Source organism: Gavia stellata, chromosome 18, assembly GCF_030936135.1.
Source record: "Gavia stellata isolate bGavSte3 chromosome 18, bGavSte3.hap2, whole genome shotgun sequence".
In the NCBI taxonomy this organism is placed as follows: domain Eukaryota; kingdom Metazoa; phylum Chordata; class Aves; order Gaviiformes; family Gaviidae; genus Gavia; species Gavia stellata.
The window spans coordinates 18,031,492-18,049,020 of record NC_082611.1 but is presented as its reverse complement, the minus strand read 5'-3'; the positions used below and the strand labels follow the sequence as shown (position 1 = coordinate 18,049,020).

General features: G+C 54.2%; 3 protein-coding genes across 3 annotated transcripts in view; 1 reads left to right on the top strand and 2 right to left on the bottom strand.

Moving 5' to 3' along the window:
• LOC104252220 (nucleoside diphosphate kinase, mitochondrial) overlaps positions 1-17,529 on the bottom strand; it is a 320,155-nt gene that overhangs the window by 40,012 nt on the left and 262,614 nt on the right. The gene's annotated exons all lie outside the window — the stretch shown is intronic.
• CCDC78 (coiled-coil domain containing 78) lies at positions 234-13,804 on the top strand. Its single transcript, XM_059826630.1, has 14 exons — positions 234-266; positions 544-672; positions 883-969; positions 1,237-1,416; positions 4,581-4,754; positions 5,567-5,655; positions 6,259-6,337; positions 6,826-6,951; positions 8,008-8,219; positions 8,815-8,986; positions 9,682-9,725; positions 11,382-11,448; positions 12,834-12,934; positions 13,678-13,804. Exons 1-14 carry the CDS (start codon positions 234-236, stop codon positions 13,802-13,804), a joined length of 1,620 nt encoding a protein of 539 aa, XP_059682613.1.
• On the bottom strand, positions 14,711-17,199 carry ANTKMT (adenine nucleotide translocase lysine methyltransferase). The gene is made up of 5 exons (XM_059826561.1): positions 17,035-17,199; positions 16,841-16,945; positions 16,235-16,375; positions 15,630-15,680; positions 14,711-15,006 (listed from the first exon to the last, which is right to left on the bottom strand). Exons 1-5 carry the CDS (start codon positions 17,197-17,199, stop codon positions 14,818-14,820), a joined length of 651 nt encoding a protein of 216 aa, XP_059682544.1. The 3' UTR covers positions 14,711-14,817.

Sequence of the window (17,529 nt, the reverse complement as noted above, 5' to 3'; positions counted from 1 at the left end):
CGGAAACCTCCTGACAAGCATCATTTCTTTTCCTGGGGTGGCTGTAATAATTGGCTCCACCTTGAAACCAAGGTGGATGCCGCACCCACTAGTAACCAAAGTTGTTAGCAACATTGCTTGTGCCCTACCTCGAGGGGAAAGTTGCTGCCATAGAGATCCTTAGATCCTTCCTTTGCTCTTCAGCCTGATACAGTGCAATGATCCTGACCTCTGAGCACTGAGCCTCCAAGCACATGGATTTTGCAAGTGTTGCAGAGAACGAGAACGTAAGTACTCTGACAGAGCACGTGCAGCATCTTGCTAACGAAAATACATGTGTGGAGGTCTGCAGCCCCTTCCCGGATCGTGGAACCAGCCCTCTGCAAATGAAATCCTAATTGCAAGAGGAAAATGGCAGCTGAAAATCCCATCTACAATCTGTTCAAGCTCTGAAAAGCTGGATACGCCATGCTTTTCCACCAGCATCGTGGTGGGAGAACAGCGTGGGGGAGAGGAGGGCTCTGCTGGCTGGCACCAGCTGTCGGAGCTGTTGTGTGTCTCTAGGTGCAGCTGCAGGATGGGAATGAGAGGCTGTACGGGCACGGAGACCTGCAGGAGAGGATGGGGAAGCTGGCTGGCTCCAAAACACATTTGTCAGCCAGAATGGTCTTCAGTGAAGAGGAAAAACTGAAGGTAAAACAAATACTTTGCGAGTTAGAGAGAACTGAGCCGTGAAGCCGTGTGAGGCCAGTGGATCTGCAGTGGAAAATCTGGTGGGAAATGTTGGGGCCTCTTTCTAGGGGTGTACGTGTTGTGCTCACGTTCCCTGGTGCGACCTGTTGAAACAGTATGTTGGCCTCAGAACCAGTCCATGCCCTTTATAATGTCCTTTCTCTCTCCTAGATTTCCAAAGACCTTGTTGATCTCCAGATCGAGACAAACAAAATGAAGGAGCAGTATGAGACGGAGAACTTTGAACTGAAAAATATGGTATCCAAAAGTTTGAAGCAGAGTTCATTCATCTCTGCCGATGCCTTTATCCAGAACCGCAGTTCGTTACGCATCCATCTTTGCTTTGCTTGGTGTATTCTCTTGGCTTTAGCTAGAGCCACAAATTCCGCCCCCCCGATGCCCCAAATACCGCGAAACTCATATTTCTCTAAGTCATAGCGTGCCAGAACTTGTTTGGCCAAATAAATGCCCTGTGATTGCTGCTGGTCTCTGCCACAGTCTAATTCTGCTGCCTCCTCTCTGCAGATCCTGGCCCTGGAGAACCGTGTGCTGGAGCTGGAGCTCTGCAGTGAGAAAGTCACTGGGGAACGGGATGCCTTACGGGAACGCCTGCACACTCTGGAGACCAGTCGGAAGGAGCTGGCGGATGAGTACATCATTTTGAAAAGCAATTACCTGGCCCTAGGCAAAGAACTGGAGCAGGAGGTGAGACGGGCTGCGGTGTTTGCTCTGCTGTTTTCGACTCCATCTCACCATTACCTGATCTAAAGACAGCTTGGTTGGCTTTGGGTTGCGTATCTACGCCACAGCTCGGGTCCAGTAAGGTTTGCCGGCTGTGAGACAGCGTTGCTTGCGCACAGTTATTTTGCTTTTGGGGCCCAGGGATTTCATGTAACATGGTCACCTTCTAGCAGGGCTTGCAGAACCTGCTCTGCTCAGCAGGGACAGTGCCGAGCCCATGCTGACCCTGGTGCCGTGCTCTTCTGGGCACCCCGCTGTCAGAGCCCTTCTCTTTTCACGCCACCCCAGATCCCTGTCACTAGCAGTAACGAGGAGGTCACTGCGGGGCTGGTCCGAGTGTACGTTGCAGGTCCCTCTTGACTGCCAGCATGCTTTGTTTCCCTTTTTTCTGCATGGCTTGCACAGGCTGCACGTGAACTGATTGTAGTCGCTCTCATTTCGTATGGCGGTGGGAAGGGGCCTGGAAGTTTTTAAGCTCGGCAAGTTTATAAAAACACTGAACGTAAGCAAGTTTCTGATTGTCCCTTAAAATATAGTGAATTTCCTGGTGACTCTCAGCTTAGTGATTATTAACTAAAGTCTTTTGGACCCAGATTTGTGTATTTCTTTGGCAAGAATAGCTACTTCAATAGACCTTCCTCTCTTCCCTCCCTCTCCCCCCTCCCACTTCTTCTTTTTGAATTGGATCGGATGATTGACACTCTCCAGCCTCCCTCCCCTGGCAGATAGTTTAGCTGGTTCAGCCAAATGACCTGGTTTACCGTGCTGGCCCTGTACAGAGCTGCGATGGGAAGATGTGGGGCTGGGACCAGGCATGCTGGTTTAGGCAGTGTCCAGTCTGTCTTTATGGTGAGCATCCATCTACAGAGCTCCAGCAGAGGAGGGTATGAGGTCGTGATCATCCTGTTGCAAATAAGCGAGTTTTAGTGACTCTTGTGAAGCTATAATTTGTCTCCTGTAAGCTGAGAAATGGAAATTTCTTACGAGGAGGCAAGCTCAGCTGCTTGCAGGGGTGTGAACCCACCCCGTCGTCCTGCCGGAGCACGAGGCAGAGCGCGTGCAGTTGACTGTCAGCAAGGCAGCACGCTGCTGAGGCACAGTACCGCCTGGCTGCGGAGGAATAGCTCGGCGTTCAGCAATCTTAGTTGCTTCTTGTCCCCAAGGGGGTGCAATATGTTAGTCAAAAATTGGATTTTCAGGTGGCTGATATCTCTAAATGATGGGTTTAACAGGTTGGTGGTAATAACACACTGTCTTCACACGGATCCTGGAATCTTTCAAGGAGTGAAAGCCCATGGAGTCAGTTATATGCCTGGATAGCATACTGAAGAAGTGATGGAGCAGGGTCCAGAAGGCAAAGGTGAACTCCTTGGTTATAATTCATAGGCCAAGGATTTTACCCCAGTTTCTTGGCTCTGACTACCAAATATCCCTGCCTGAAGCAAAAGAGGCTCCAACTTGGCAGGTTGGGACTTGTTGCGGCATGGGCTTTTTGCTCATTATTTTCTCAGTGTGGACTTTCCCAAAGGAAATGGGAAAAGCAGCCTGCGGTTCTGCCCCCTCCCCTTCCCCGGCGCTCTTCTGGGGAGACAATGAACCTTTTACACATTCCCAATTACAAGTGCTACTTGTGACCTTGCCAATATGTTGTCATGGCTGCTTGGCGCAGAAGCAGCTCGGCGAGCTCATTCAGGGTCCCTTGTACGGGAACAGTTAGAGCCTCTGAATTGTCGTGGCCTCCATTGTACTGCTCGATTCACACATCGCCCTGTGTCTGTCCCAGGCGAAGGAGCGCGGCGGCGCTGGCCTTGCCTGTCCCTGGGGAAGTGCCTTCCAGAAGATGCCAACCAGTCACTTTGTGCCTGTTTTCTAACTCGCTGTAAATTCTTCCTTTTCAAGACTCTGACCTTTTCTCAACTCTCCGTTTCCTCCTCCTCTTTTGTTCGTCGGGCTTACCCCGTCTGCATCGGCGGTACAAAGTGAGGCCGGCGGAGGGAACCCAAATGGCTGCGAACCGGTTCTATGCCGGGGTTTTCCCTGGAGCCAGGCCAGGCTTAGGAGGGCAGGGGAGGCAGCGAAGCCCCTCGCAAACCTGGGACTGCCTCTTTCTTTCGCCAAGCTGGTACTTCTGCGCTTGTGTGACCCCCTCTGATCAAATTGTCAGGGCTGACAGCTGCAGATGGATCGTTTTCGCTTGGAGAACAGGCAGCCCGTCTCTGCCTAGCTGTCAGTTTTCACAGCTGTATATCTCACCTCTTTGTCAGCCTCTTTTCTCCTCTCCTCTCTCCCTCAGCCCACCCTGTGCTATCTTTTGATAAGCTATTCTCTCCACGGATGACTCAGATGACCTCTGCCTCCCATCCTCCCGATTCACTGCCATGGTAACAATTACTCAAGCTTGTCCCCAGTCATAAACCCCATCAAAGCTTTGTTATCTACATAGAAACCCTCCCGTGAGACATGAATTCCCCCAGTGTTCCTTACAGATCACCTGTAACAGAGCCTTTCTCATTCAGATCCTCTTTATCTTTTGGAAATGTGTCACTTCACACCAGCTTTGAATCTCGCTGCCTACACCGTGCTGTGGGCTGGCTGCTGCTGGAGGGATGCATTCAAACAAAACTGGAATTAGCTGGGTGGCGTCAGCCTAGATGGATGGAGATTTGGCCCTTCTCTTACGTTATGGAGTCCAGCACTGTTCAAAGCCATTGTATGGGGAAAGATGTGCCTGAAGTGTTGGGAAGCTGTGTGGAGGGTACAGGGTTAGTGTGAGGAGGGCGGATGGAGGTCAGGACGGAGAGGTGGTGGCAGAGCTGTGCCCAGGGCTGGGCTGGCATGGGGATCTGTATCTGAATGCGGGAGCGAGATGGGCAGAGGGAGTAAGGTTACATGTGAATAATCCTGATGTCTGGCGATGGTACTTACCCTACACTTCCATGAGAATTAGAAAATCACTGATATCTTTGGACATATGAGAGAGAGCTAAAAATAAAATTTGCTTTCAGGAGGGGATGTGAGTGCTTGCCTTGTGTACACACCAAGAGCAGCGGGTATGTGCTGAACAGACAGCATACGGAGCCGGAGAGGCAGGACTTCAGCAGCTCTTTCCTTCTTATTTGACCTGGCAGGTCATGAAGAATGAAGAGCTCAGCCTAGAGCTGCTCAATCTGGCCAATGCCAGGAGCACCCTTCCCTGCGTGGAGAGCGACCGCCAGTGCTCCTCCACCATGGCCAAGGAATCCTCTGCTGAGCTGGAAAGAGCGCGAGCAACGGTGCGCCGTCTCTCAGCTCGGAAGGTGAAGGTAAGGACCTCTCTGCCCTGTCGCCTGCTCCCTGGAGAACAGGGATCTAACAGGCACCTTCTTGTGTCTCTTACTAAAATCAGCCAGAAGATGTAGTTGCCTCTGAACATGAGCGGCAAAAGCTGGAGAGAAATGTGAGTGTGTGGGGGTCTGCTGCTATATCCTTGGGGAAGCAGAGGGGGAATTTATTCTGTGGCTGGCACCTCCTGGTGCTAAATTGAATTTTGTGGATAAGCTGATGCCTTGATTAATTTTAAATGTTTTTTTAAGCTGTGCAGTTGAAAAATGAGACTAGAATAACTCCAGCTCTTGTGGAGGCAAAAGCTGAGAGAGGGCAGCTGTGGTTCCCTCTGTCAGTGCCCCTGCGTGAACAGAGGCAGGAGTTTCGAAGTCAACAAGTGCAGAGGGCACTTGCTTATTTTCTCGTTGCAGTTACTTGAGAAAGATGGGGGTGATAAAGCACCCAAAACTGACAGCACCGAGATGCTCTCTGCCTCCTTCCCATCTGCAGCCCGTGTGATACCAGCTTGGGCTCCGCCACCAGCTCCTGCTGGGGATCTGACTCTTAGCGCCAGAATTTCCCTTGAGAGAGCGACACGTGTGCACCTCCATGTGCCCTTCCTCCAGAGCACACGCCACTTCTGGTGTGCTACAGAGCACTGGTCACTCCCAGTTAAACCTGTCCTTTCCCCAGTGTTACGCTGGTCAGCGGGACTTGTGCTCAGCTGGAAGCTCTCCTCACTTCTTCCCCATTCACGAATCCCTCTGCTTAGCTAAGCCCTGTCTCATCTTCCTCTTCATCTGTCCCTCAGTTGCTTGGAAACCAGGATAACATAAAAGTGGAGCTTGAAAAACTGAAGAAAACCTATGATTCGCAGCAGCAAAAGCTGGAAGAGAGAGTGTGAGTGTTTGAGGGCACATCCTTCTGTTTGGCTGGGCGTTTATGGAGCTCGTTGCAGCTGAATTTTGATCCTTGAGCACAGGAGAGGAGGCAGCCTGGCTTTGGTGGGGTACAGGGGGAGAAATGACAGTTCACCCTTGGAAGAAGTGAGTCCTGGAAGCAAAACCTGATGTTTCTAAGGCTCTTAAGAGTGTTGCTGTCTGCTTAAAAGTCGGTGGTGTTTAGGTTCCTGACTGGCCTATGCACCTCTGAAAATCCACCTTCTGTGACACACACGGCAAATGTGTGACAGCCCAGAGATGAATCCAGCCCTAGCCCTTCCTCGCACAGCGGTTCTTCCATCGACGGGCTGGGGGGGCCGGTGTCCTGGCAAAGGCTGCCACAGCAGAGACACTGGTGAACTAGACCCTCTTACTGGGGAGGACGTTCACCTCTGGCTGCGAGAGCTCTGTGGCTGCTGCTTGGCACACATCTGGGGGGCGGCAGCTGCTGCTGAGAGATTTCTGTTATCCCGTAGTGATTTCCTTCTCCAAGCCGGCTGTATTGGACCTACAGAGAAGTTTGGGGGCTTAAAATAAGCACGCCTTCTTCCTGTGTGCCCAGGATCGCGATGGGGAAGGAGCTGCAGGAGGCAAAGGGAGCGATTGGGGACACCCAGCACAAGCTGGTGGAGCAGTCAGCGGTAAGGGCAGGCTCCCTTCCAGCCCCCGGCACCCAGGACTGCCCCTGCTCATCTGCTCCTCCCGGGTGCCATGCGCTTCTCCTGGAGCTAGCAGGGGGTGGATGTCTTGTACTGAGGTACTCTGACATGTCTCCCTCTCCAGGGAGTTTGTCATACCAAGGTGCTCCTCCCTGGGCAGTTTCCTTCTCCAGGGGTGTGATGCACGTGGTGGAAGGTGCTGCTTGCCACAGGTGGTGGGAGGAATTTTGTTCACTGATATGTAGAAAGAGTTGGTGAAATCACCGGGGAGGGATTGCAAATGAGAGAGGGTAGCAGGAGAATAGAGACTATGAACATTTCCAGTGGGCTCCTGTGAAAACCCAGGACCTTTCCAGCTCTAATGAAGCTGAATATCTGGAAATTAAGTCCCCCATCTCTTATGGGGCTGCTTAGTGCCCCTTGCTTGGCCAGAGGACGAGAGCAGCAGTGAGCGTTTTTGCTGTGCCCAGGTGCTGCTCACCTCCCAGAGCCAGCTCCAAGAGGTGGAGGCGGAGAACTCCCGGCTGCAGCTCCGGCTGAAGGAGCTGAACGAGGAATATCGCTCCCGGCTCGCGCAGTACATCAAGGACGTGGCGGTGGGTACCCCCAGCGCCAGGGGCTCTCCTGGGCTGGGGAGGTCTCTCCATGCTGGCTGCCTACTTCTTGCAGGCTGCTGCTGTTTCTCCTCCTTGCTGGGCTGCTGAGCAGAGCGGGCAGTGGGGCTCGGGGACCCATGCTTGCAGCTGGAAGAGGGCTCTTTGTCCTCAGCTTGGCCTGGGGAAAGAGATGCCAGCCCCCCCTCCTCACCCAGATTTCCTGTATGGCCACGCTAAAGGGTCTGTGAGTTTCTGCTGGGACTTTCTTTCTTGGTCAGATCACTTGGATTGAAAGATTCTCTTATTTACAATGGCTGCCTTCCAGTTGGCTTCTAATCTCCATTGCCCTGACAACTTGCCTCAGCAGGCCAGGCGATGCCACTTCTGGCTCTGTTGCTGCCTCCATGGTGACTGCTGCTGTCCCCATGGCTGGCTACGGAGCCGTGTAACGCCAGTGCCTGGGACCTGCGCTGGGAACAAGAACCTTGGATGTAGAGTAGGGCCTCTAGAGCATGGTGAGGACTCGGCACAAGGCAGGTGTTTCAGGCAGGTTCAGGCATGGATACCTGATTATCTTGAGCAGCAAGACTGGGAAGAAATCTCTTTCTACCCCCCCTAGGTAGCAGTAAACAGGTTTTGGCAAGAGCTTCTGTGCTAGGAGAAAGATGGTACCAAAGAACACTGTGTGGTGATGGATCAGGAGACTAAGCAAAGCAATTTTTACTATTAAGAATAGTTTAATTTCTAACAAAGCTATGTTGAAGCATCTCCTAGCTAGCAGAGAGGGCGGGGCACAGTGGGAAGAATACGGGACTAGAGATGGTAACTCCCAACACCAACTTGTGTTTCCCTAGACAGGTCACTGATACAGTACAGATGCCTTCTCTGTCTTGAAGGGCCATAACGGAAGTTAATTAGTCTTTCCTGTCCTTGGAAGATATGCCCTATTCTTTGTGGTGTTAGCACAAATGTTCCTGGACCTTCTTTGTGGGAAATGTGTTACATGCTTTAGGGAATGACTTGGTGACCTTGATTTCCTTCTCTGTCTGATTAAAGGACTACATGGACAGTAAATCCAGCAACGTAACGGGGCCTAGCAAAGCCCCAGCTGATCGCACTCACATGAAACGCTTTGTGGACAGCATGTTGAAGGACATCAGGGCTTCCTACAAGTCTCGGGAAGAGCAGCTAGCTGGAGCGGCACGTGGCTACAAGAAACGCATGAAGAACTTGTTCAAGAAGCATGAGAACCTGCTGATTGCTTACGGGTAGGGCTAAGCCAGGGTCTGGGCTACCTCTGTCTCTTCAGCTTATTGCTAAGGACCAAGTGGGCTCCCAGCGGGAGGTAAACAGGGGTCCCAGGTGAAGGCAGAGGATCTGGAGTGCGTGTTTAACTCCCTGCTTTTGACAAGTCAGGCACAAGAAGTCTCCAGCTACACATCAGAGTGCTCTGGACACCCTGGAGCTGCTTTGCACATGCGTTTCTCCTGTGTAAAATTTAGGGTGAGAGATTGATTCCACGTTGGATGGTGTAGAAATGCGGAGGTACCACAAATAACTCCTGCCTCCCCAGCCTGTCTCTGCAGTGCTCTCAGCTCTGCTCCACAGCTCTCTCAGCAGCTTGGGCTGTGGGAAGCAGCAGAAATTCTTGTGGCATAAAAGCCACAAATAGCTCTAGGACAAGCTCCCCTCAGAAACACTCCCAGGAATATCATGCATACTGCTGGGCTCTCCCACTTACCCTTTGCAGGTGGACTGGCTCTCGGTGGCCAGAAGCCAGCAGGTCCCAAGCGGATGGTACCTCCATCAGCAACACTCGGTGTTGTTACCTAACCAGGGACTAACCCCTCTGGCATGTCGCAGGCTCCAGCGAGAGCAGATCCGGTCCTTGGGCAGCAGCGCTATGGATTGTGGCCCTGCCGAGCTCCACTTTTCCATCACAGACCCAGAGCTGCTGACAAACACAACCCGGGAGCTAAACCGGCTGCGGGAGGATAAAGCAAAACTGGAGATGCAGCTACAGGAATTGCAGAAGGTGGTGCCTGGGCTGCTGGCTTTCGGGGGGGGGCATGAAACTGGGGGGCGGTGGGGAAAGTCTCACAAGCGATAGATTCAGTCCCTTCCTTAGGCATTCCCTGAGGGTTGGCTGTGCCTCTGGCACAGGCAGGGGTAATGCTCACTCACATTTTGGGAAGAGACGGGATGTCCAAGCAGTCCCCTCGTTGCTTCAACCCTGTTGCACAGGGGAGAGTTACGGTTAGATCCAGGGGTCTGGGCAGCCCCATAGATTGGGTTCATGGAGCTCTGGGAGGGCTGAGGAGTAGCAGATGTTATGGGAGAGCTGCCAGGCCAGCAGACTCACTGCTAAAAGAAGAGGTGAGGGAGGGAGGATAGGATGGGCCTTTCCGTTCTTGAATGCCTTTGCCTCAGCGTGAATAGCTAACTGAGCAGGAGACCACAGTCAGAAACACGCCAGTCAGCTCCACGTCCTCCCACCGGTTCTGCCTGGGCAGAGACGTGTCTCTCGCTTTGCGTGAGATATATTTATTTAAAAATTCGGAGGATGAGAGACCTTAACCTTAAGATTTTGCTACACATCACTTCCTTGCCAGGGCACTGGCGGCTGTTAAGAGTGCTAGGATACGTTGTGCCACTTCGAAGTGGCAGGGACTGTGGTGAGATTGCAATGGTGTAATGCTTACAGGAATACTGTTCTTCCTTTGCCTTCAGAAAAGACTGAAAGAAACCTCTGGCTTTCTGCTGTCTCCTGAGCAGTAAGTGCTGCTTGTTTCTCGGGATGTTTGTAATTCTGAATTCTCCTTGCTGTGTGGATTGAGGAGTCTTTCCTGCTTTACTTGGAGGCGGTAATAAATAGGGAGAAAGTGAGCTGATAGGGACTCATCCGAGAAGAAAAGCCAGCTGTCGTCTCAGGGCAGCGTTTCCTGCGGTGAAATGAGTTGGTCATTTGGGCCTTGAGCCAAGAAAGCTCTTAAGCACATGTTTGATTTAATCATGTTTTTAGTCCCACTGATCTCTTTAGAAGCTGAAGTTAAGCATACGCCCAAATGCTTTGGTGGATCACAACCTGAGAAAGGCAAGTGAAACACTGCTTTGGGATGGTCTTGTTTCTCCTACCTCCTAACGCAGAAGCTGGGCTGGAACCCTTAGGTGACCCTGTACCGATACCTCCCCGGCTTCCGGACATGCCCTTTATTTGTTCATTTTTAATGGGTCTCTTCCCCCTGCTCCATTAGTCTGTTGAAACTCTATCAACTATAGCTGTGGAGAGGTAGAACAAAGTGTAGAAGAAATCTGAGCTGGGATTTTTCAGTCTTTTAAAATGCAGTAGCCTAGAAAACATGTCAGGTATTTCAGTGACTGGATGCCAGCACAGAGGAGTCGGTCAGTGCCTGAGCCACCAGGCTCCAGAGGAGTGTCTTGGAGAAGAGCTTGAGCCTTCACCAGGCTCTGCCACACTGAAAAATAGTAGTAGTCTTTGAAGAGAGGCATTAATTTTGGCAGACTTGCCACAGGAACAAGACAGAGAAGTACCAGAACCTGCATTTTAGTGATGCATTTTGTTAAGGTTTTTATAGCTGCCAAGAGACTCTACACACTTCAAACACTTGTTTTCTGTGTGCTGATGGGTCTTACTCGTGAAGTTACCTTGTTCCTCTAGCTAGAGACACAAAGCCTGGTGTAACCACAGCACTTCGGCTATAACTCCTGCTGCTTCTCATCTTTATCAGCCGTGCGGCTTCACTCTTTATTGTTCCCTTCGCTTCTGCTCCCATGGAATCTCAGCCATGATTTCCCATGTGCCTGGGCCCAGAGGCTGCAGCCACCAGAGGGAACTCTGGCAGTGGCAGCAGAGCTGCTCTTGAGCACAATGCATTCCTCCCTTCATACAACCCAAATTCCCCAAGCATCAGATGTGACCTGTATTTTGCTTATTCAGACTGGGACAGAATAGGAAGAACTTTCCCACGGCTGGGCTGCACAGACAGCTCACCTATCGTGCTCGGCAAACAGAACGGGTGGGTTTGTGCTCAGAAACATGAAAAGCGCCAGCGTTTGTCATTGATCGCTCTCTATTTCCATCAAGTTCAGTCCTGCAGTGTCAGGTTAAGGACTCTTTCTGCACGGAATCCTCTGATGTATGAGTGTTGATGTGATCTTGGAACAAACCCAGCTGTCACAGCGGGGAATCCCAGGTTGGCAGAAGGGCTGTGACTCTCGTGCCCGGATTCAGGGACGGCGCTGCATGCCCTGAAGAAGTTGGGGACATTAGGAGAGAAAAGGTTCAGAGTGCTGGTGTTTATGGTCTGATGGTCACGAGTTATGACCGGCCCCCGAACAGAGCTGTGTGACCTGCGGATGGGCTGGATTCAAATGTCTGGGCATGATCAACATCTGCTTTTCTCTCCTAGGCAGCTGGATGAGGAGGGCTGGGCAGAGGTCAGGAAGCAGCTCCGGGAGTTTGCACGCACCACCCAGGTAGAGGTCTGGAACAGCCCATCTGAATAAAAGCCTATCCCTTACCCACATGTCCAAGATGTGCTGCCCCAGCCGGGTGCCACCCTGGGGCCAAAATGCTGCTCCAGGCTGGAGGGAGGAAACTTTCCACGGAGCCTTGGTGTGGCTTTGGCCTCAGCGCACCAAGCGATGCTAGCAGGTCCCCGGCCGGTGATGTATCACGGCTGTACTTTCCCTGCTACTAAAAGGAGAGCATCCCTTATGGCTGCTCATTGCTGGACTGGACTGGACTGCTCCCTCCCTTGTTTCGGCACAAGCATTTAGGCATCTGTATAACAAACTGGGACTGTATTCAACCTGGTTCAAGTCTCATTTGAATCTGAATCAGCTTCCCAGTCTGGTTGTTCCTGAGTGCAAGGATATTTGTGCTGCACTCAGGAATGGGGTGGCCCAGAGCGGGGAGGAGAGTGCTCTCCATCCGCAACGCTGCCCTACAGCACCCATGAAACTGTGGTGATTCTCACTGGGAGCGGGCTTGGCTGAGGTGGGGTTTGCTGTCCGGCAGTGACGGCAGCAGCGGGAAGAAGGGTTGGTGCTGGGATCCTGCCATGCTGGCTGCCACACGTGGGGAAAAGGGCTTTGGAAGCCAAGCAGAGATTTGGTTTTCTGTGGTAGACAAGGCTAGAGATGTGCTACCAGCCCGCTTCCGTGTCGTGCCTTCCTCTGTCCATAGCAACCTAAGGAAGTGCTCCACCATTCTCTGGTCACATAAAGCTAAACACCTAAATTGTGTGTATCTTTGCGGCCGAAAGAAGGGAGATGCCGTGGCTGAGAGGCTGGAGCACTGCACTGGGAGCAGGTCCTGCTCATGGCTCTGCTGTGCATCTCGGAGGTGACACAGGGACTGTGCAGTTAACTTGGGTAAACTGCTGATCTACTGCCCCAAGACACTGCAAAAACTAAATGTTTTTTATCTAAAAGGGAAGGTCATTTCCCTTTCCAACAAACTACTGGTGGACAGGTTTGAAAGCTCTCTGTCTGAGCGCCAAATCTAGTGATGACTCTGTGAAGTGTCTGGGGGAGTTAATTGTGGCTTGGCAGGCAGGGGTTACTGCCTGTCCTGGGGTGGCCCTGGCCCCCATGCCTGCGCTCTGGTCAGGGAGAGGCTGCCTGGTCTGCCCAGCCGATGCCCCGGAGTGGCGATGCCTGCAGAATGCTGTGCTGTCGTCACCAGGCTCCTTTCCCCGAGCACATCAGTTCTTGGTTGCTTCTGTAGCCTAATGCCAAGTGGTGCTGGAGCGGAGTGATCGCCAAGTGGTTGGTCTTGCCTGGCAGAGAGGGACCGAGCAACTTCACTCCCATCTCACAGAGCTCCCTGATTTTTCCATGTTTCTTTGCCCCTCCAGGAGGATTTGGAGCAGGAGAGGAGCCAGCTGCTGACTCGGGCAGTCGTGGCAGAAGAGCAGGTGTCCGAGCTGCGGGAATACATAGATAAGCATCTTGCAAGGTGAGATGGTAGCATCCCCCTTCCCATGTTCTCTGCTTTGTGCTCCAGGTTTATCTCCCAGGCTAATTGCCAGCAACACGCCATGCCCGCCACGCTGTCGGTGCTTGACCTTGCCGCTGCCTTCCCACAGTGCTGCCGGCACGGCTGATGTCCCACAGCACGTCCAGCTGTGCAGGCAGCTGCTGCCATCCCTTGTTCCGCAGGGCAGGGGGGGTGGCATCTGCCCTGCCCTGCTGCACGCCTCCTTCCCTGTGTGCTCACTCATCCCTTCGAGGAAGCTAAGAGAGGGGTTGCCTAAAATCCAAAGCCTTCCAGCAGCCCCCGATCTACGGTCCTCTCTCGCTGGCTCATCGCTCCCCAGAGCAGGGGGAACAGCTGCTCGGGCAAGGAAGGGTGAGAACAAGCAGGGCGCGTCTGTGGGAGCGATGGTCCAACTCTGCGCCTGCCATAACACCCCAGCCAGCTCAGCTGTGAACTCGGGTCAGATTCACGGGCTTGTTGCTGGTACCGTCACCTGGCAGAGGCAACAAACACTTCTTCCCTGGGAAAAGGCTGTGGTTTTATATCTGCCGGGGCTCAGCTCCCGGCGTGGCTCAGTGCCTGGGCTGGCTGGTCTAAATTAACAGACACTGCGTGTCCTTAGCGTACAGCAAAGTGCACATTTAAATTTATCGCTCCTGTGTGTGAGCTATCAGCGGGGTTGTGACCACACGGGCAATGACGGTGCTGCTTCCCCATTGCAGGTACAAGCAGGAGATCCTCCGGCTGAGGAAGGTCACTGGCAGCGAGGTGCCACGCGCGCTCAGTGCTGGGGCGGCCGATACTCACTCACTGCCCAGAGCCAGAAGGACCATCAGCCACCAACCATAGCTCTCCACCACGGCTCCGACAAGCGGCATGGAAGAGCAAGATTTAAAAGGAAGGAGTTTTCTGTTGTGTGGGCTGGCCAGGGCAAGTATCCTTCCCCAGCTGAGCTGGGAGGCACAGTAAGGGAAACCACGTGGGTGTTCTCGGTCTCAAATTAAAATGGGATGAGACAACTGCGTCTCATCTATCTTCTGACCCCTCAGCTGTAGGAATTCTGCTGTTCCCTGAGCACATCATGCCTTGGGACATGGGATCAGGTTCCCAGGCAGCTTTTTACTGTGGGGCTACAGGGACAGGTTCCTGTTCTTGTCTCCTAGGGTTCTGCTATAACATTTCTCCTGGGTCAGATCCAGACCGGAGTCCAAGGGCTAACTCTGCTCCTGCCTTTGCTCCCTTCTCAGCTTCTAGGAGATAAGGCCAGTGCTGGTTCAAGCTAGACTTTGGTCTAAGAGTTTAGACAAAGAGGATGAGCTGCTCTTCTATGGTGGGAAAACCTTTTTTTCCTCTGTGTTTGAGTGGAAAAGGGAATGTTATAGAAGGTGAGCAGGGCCAAACTGATCCTTCAGCGGGAGGTGAGCTGGACAAACTCCCTCCTGAGCCACCTTCAAAGGGACAGTGGAGCAAAGCCTGAGGCTGGGAGTGGCGGCTGCTCTGGCTCCAGGAGCGCCCTGCGGCTCAAAGGCAAAGGAAAAATCTCAAGGGAAGAACCGTCCAAATGTTTATTTTGAAAAATTAACTAGAAATAAAGTAGCAAACATACAGAAAGAGGCACTGGAGATTTAGCCCTTAAATCCTGCGATAATTCCAGGATTTCTAGATCTGTTTTTCCCCTCTCCTGCTTCCCCCAAACTGCCCACTCTTCAGAAGACAAGGAGGGATGACCACCCTGCAAGTCCCTGGGGAAAAAGCCTGGCCAAGCAGCCCTCTCGCTGCTATCCTGAGCTGAGCCCAAGGGCTGAAGAGGCTCTGACCCCTACCCCTGCTGACCCTTAATGCCAGGCTTAACACGGCTGCCGTTAGACTGGGCTTCCCTCTGCGCTGCTTTGTGCCGCTCGCCGCACCTCCTTCATGTCATAGGCCCAGACTTGCTCCAGCCCCTGCCCAAGGGTGCTGGTGGGGGTCCAGGAGGGGAAGGGGAAGCGTCCAGCCACCACCCGGGCTTCGTCGGGGAGTTCTGCAAGGAGCTTGGTGGCTAGGGGAGGTTTCTGGGGAGAAAAAGACAGCCAGGGCCAGGCGGCCTTAGGAAACAGTCACGTAGTGGCAGTGCCACCAAGGATCACAGGGCAGCTTCTCGGCATGGCTGGTGGATCCCAAGCAGGCAGCATCAACCAAAGACCCTTCCAAAATGCAGGGCTGGTACTAGCCCTGCATACGCTTGGGACTGGGACCAAATAACAAGTGATAGGACGAGAGGAAACGGCCTCAAGTTGCACCAGGGGAGGTTTAGATTGGACATTAGGAAACATTTCTTCACCGAAAGGGTTGTCAGGCTTTGGAACAGGCTGCCCAGGGAAGTGGTTGAGTCACCGTCCTTGGAGATATTTAAAAGACGTGTAGATGTGGCGCTTAGGGACGTGGTTTAGTGGCGGACTTGGCAGTGCTAGGTTAACGGTTGGACTCGATGATCTTAAAGGTCTTTTCCGACCTAAACAATTCTATGATTCTATAAATTCGAGTGGTACGGAGCACCAAACCGCTTGCCAGCAGCGATGCCCGCTTGGCCTTATTTTTTAAAGTCTTTGCCACTGTCGCACATTATCTCCCTTTTCTAAGAAAACCCTCCCTCGAGCTCGCTCAGAACAAGTTAGGGTGCAAGAGACCAACTTACCACGCTGGGGGCCAGGAACACGATCACATTGTAGCAATCGGAAAGATTCACCTTAAAAGAGAAGGAAAAGGGGAATGAAAGAAGCAACAGGCAGAGGGGGAGCGGCAGAGGGAACCGTTCAAGCGGCTGAATGCTTTGGGGGTGATCTTCTGAACCTCGGAGGAAGCAAAGACGCCCCACAACCTGTGGGACGGGGATGTGTTGGTGTTGACCGGGAGCTGGGTGTGAAAGCAGCGTCTCTTGCAAAACATCTGCCTCCAGCATCATCCCAGAACCACGTTCCCTGCTGGGTTTTCTCCGCTCAGGCTGCAGGTACCTGATGCCAGCTTTAGCAGCGCCTCTCTGAAGGCCACCGCGTGTCAGCAGCACCTAAGACCTCTTCTCAAAGCTGCCCTGAGAAGGAGCGTTGCTGCCCGCACAACCAGCAGCCCAGGCTGGCGTTTCCCTGGAAAGGAGGATGGTTTTTCCACCTGCCGGCAGCAGCATGGGTCAGGGAAGGAGCAAGCAACCGTTGGCAAAGCCTGTCTGGAGATGCGGATCAAGCCCTGGCCCTGCCCTAGCTACGGCCAGTGCTGAGCACGGCCAGACCCTTGGGACGCTGTTACCTTCCAGAGATCTTTCTTCAGGAAGGAAACCTTCCCGTGGTACCCAGCCTTCCAGGCCCGGTAGTTGGAGAGACACAGCAGCCAGGGGTTGAGCTCATAGCCAACGGCTGGTCTGAGACCTTGCTTATAAGCCTCTACCACCTGAAGAGAAAGAGAGAGAGAGAGTTGCAACTAAAATGAACCTCGGTGGTGAGTTTGGGGGACAATTTGGGGGGCTGGGGCTGTTGCCCCGCTCCACTCGCTCCTTCCTGCTGGCTCATGGGCAGGGTGATGTCGGTCCTTGACACCTTCCAGATGCAAAGGCTCTTTCCTTCTAGAGTGGTCATTCCTACCTTGCTCACTGCGTGGGATGTCTTCTAGGGCCACCGAGGGCTGTCTAGGGCAACCGAGGGCTGTCTAGGGCCACCGAGGGCCGTCTAGGGCCACCTAGGATGGTCCAGGACCATAGCCAGGAGGGCCATCTAGAACCACAGCCAGAAGCGGGGCAGCAGTCGGGTGGGGGGCTCCCAGCTGCCCTCCTGGTGAGCGCAGCACCCGCTCCCTGCCCTTCGCCCATGCCAGGGCAGCCCCAAGCCCCCTCCCCAGCACCCCCCTACCCGCCCTTACAAGCCGTCCATCTCCTGATCCCAGATCCACCGTCTTCCCCGAGCGGCCCCGCAGCAGTGCCAGGGCGTTCGCCACTTGTTGGGGGCCGGAGGGCTGGTAGGGTACCTGGGGGAGAGGGGGGCGGTCAGGACCGGGGGGCCGGGAGCGGGGTGGGGTGGGGGTCCCCGGTGTGCGGGTGGGGTCAACGGCGGTACCTGGAGCCGCAGCGGGACCCGGCGGAAGCCGGGCATCAGCAGGGTGGCCCAGGTAGCCCAGGCGGCCACCCCGCTGGCCACCGCCAGCTCCAGCACCCCTCGCCCGCCCAGCGCCCCCCCATTTCGCCTCTCCCACCCCGGTTCCTCCGGTTCCTCCGGCTCCATGGCTGCCGGAAGGGGTGGCCCCGCCGTCCGCCTTCCGTCGCCGCCGCTCCCCGCCCCGCCGCCCGCCGGGGAGCGGTCCCGGGGCTGACTGCACGGGGGGGGGGGGGGGCGGAGCGGGAGCGGCTCCGGGGCGGCTGTACCGGGGGGGGGGAGGGGGAGCGGCCCCGGGGCTGCTGCACCGGGAGCGGGGAGTGGTCCCGGGGCTGCTGCACCGGCGGTGGGGGGGGGGGAGCGGTCCCGGGGCTGCTGCACCGGCGGGGGGGGGGGGAGCGGTCCCGGGGCTGCTGCACCGGCGGGGGGGGGGGGAGCGGTCCCGGGGCTGCTGCAGCG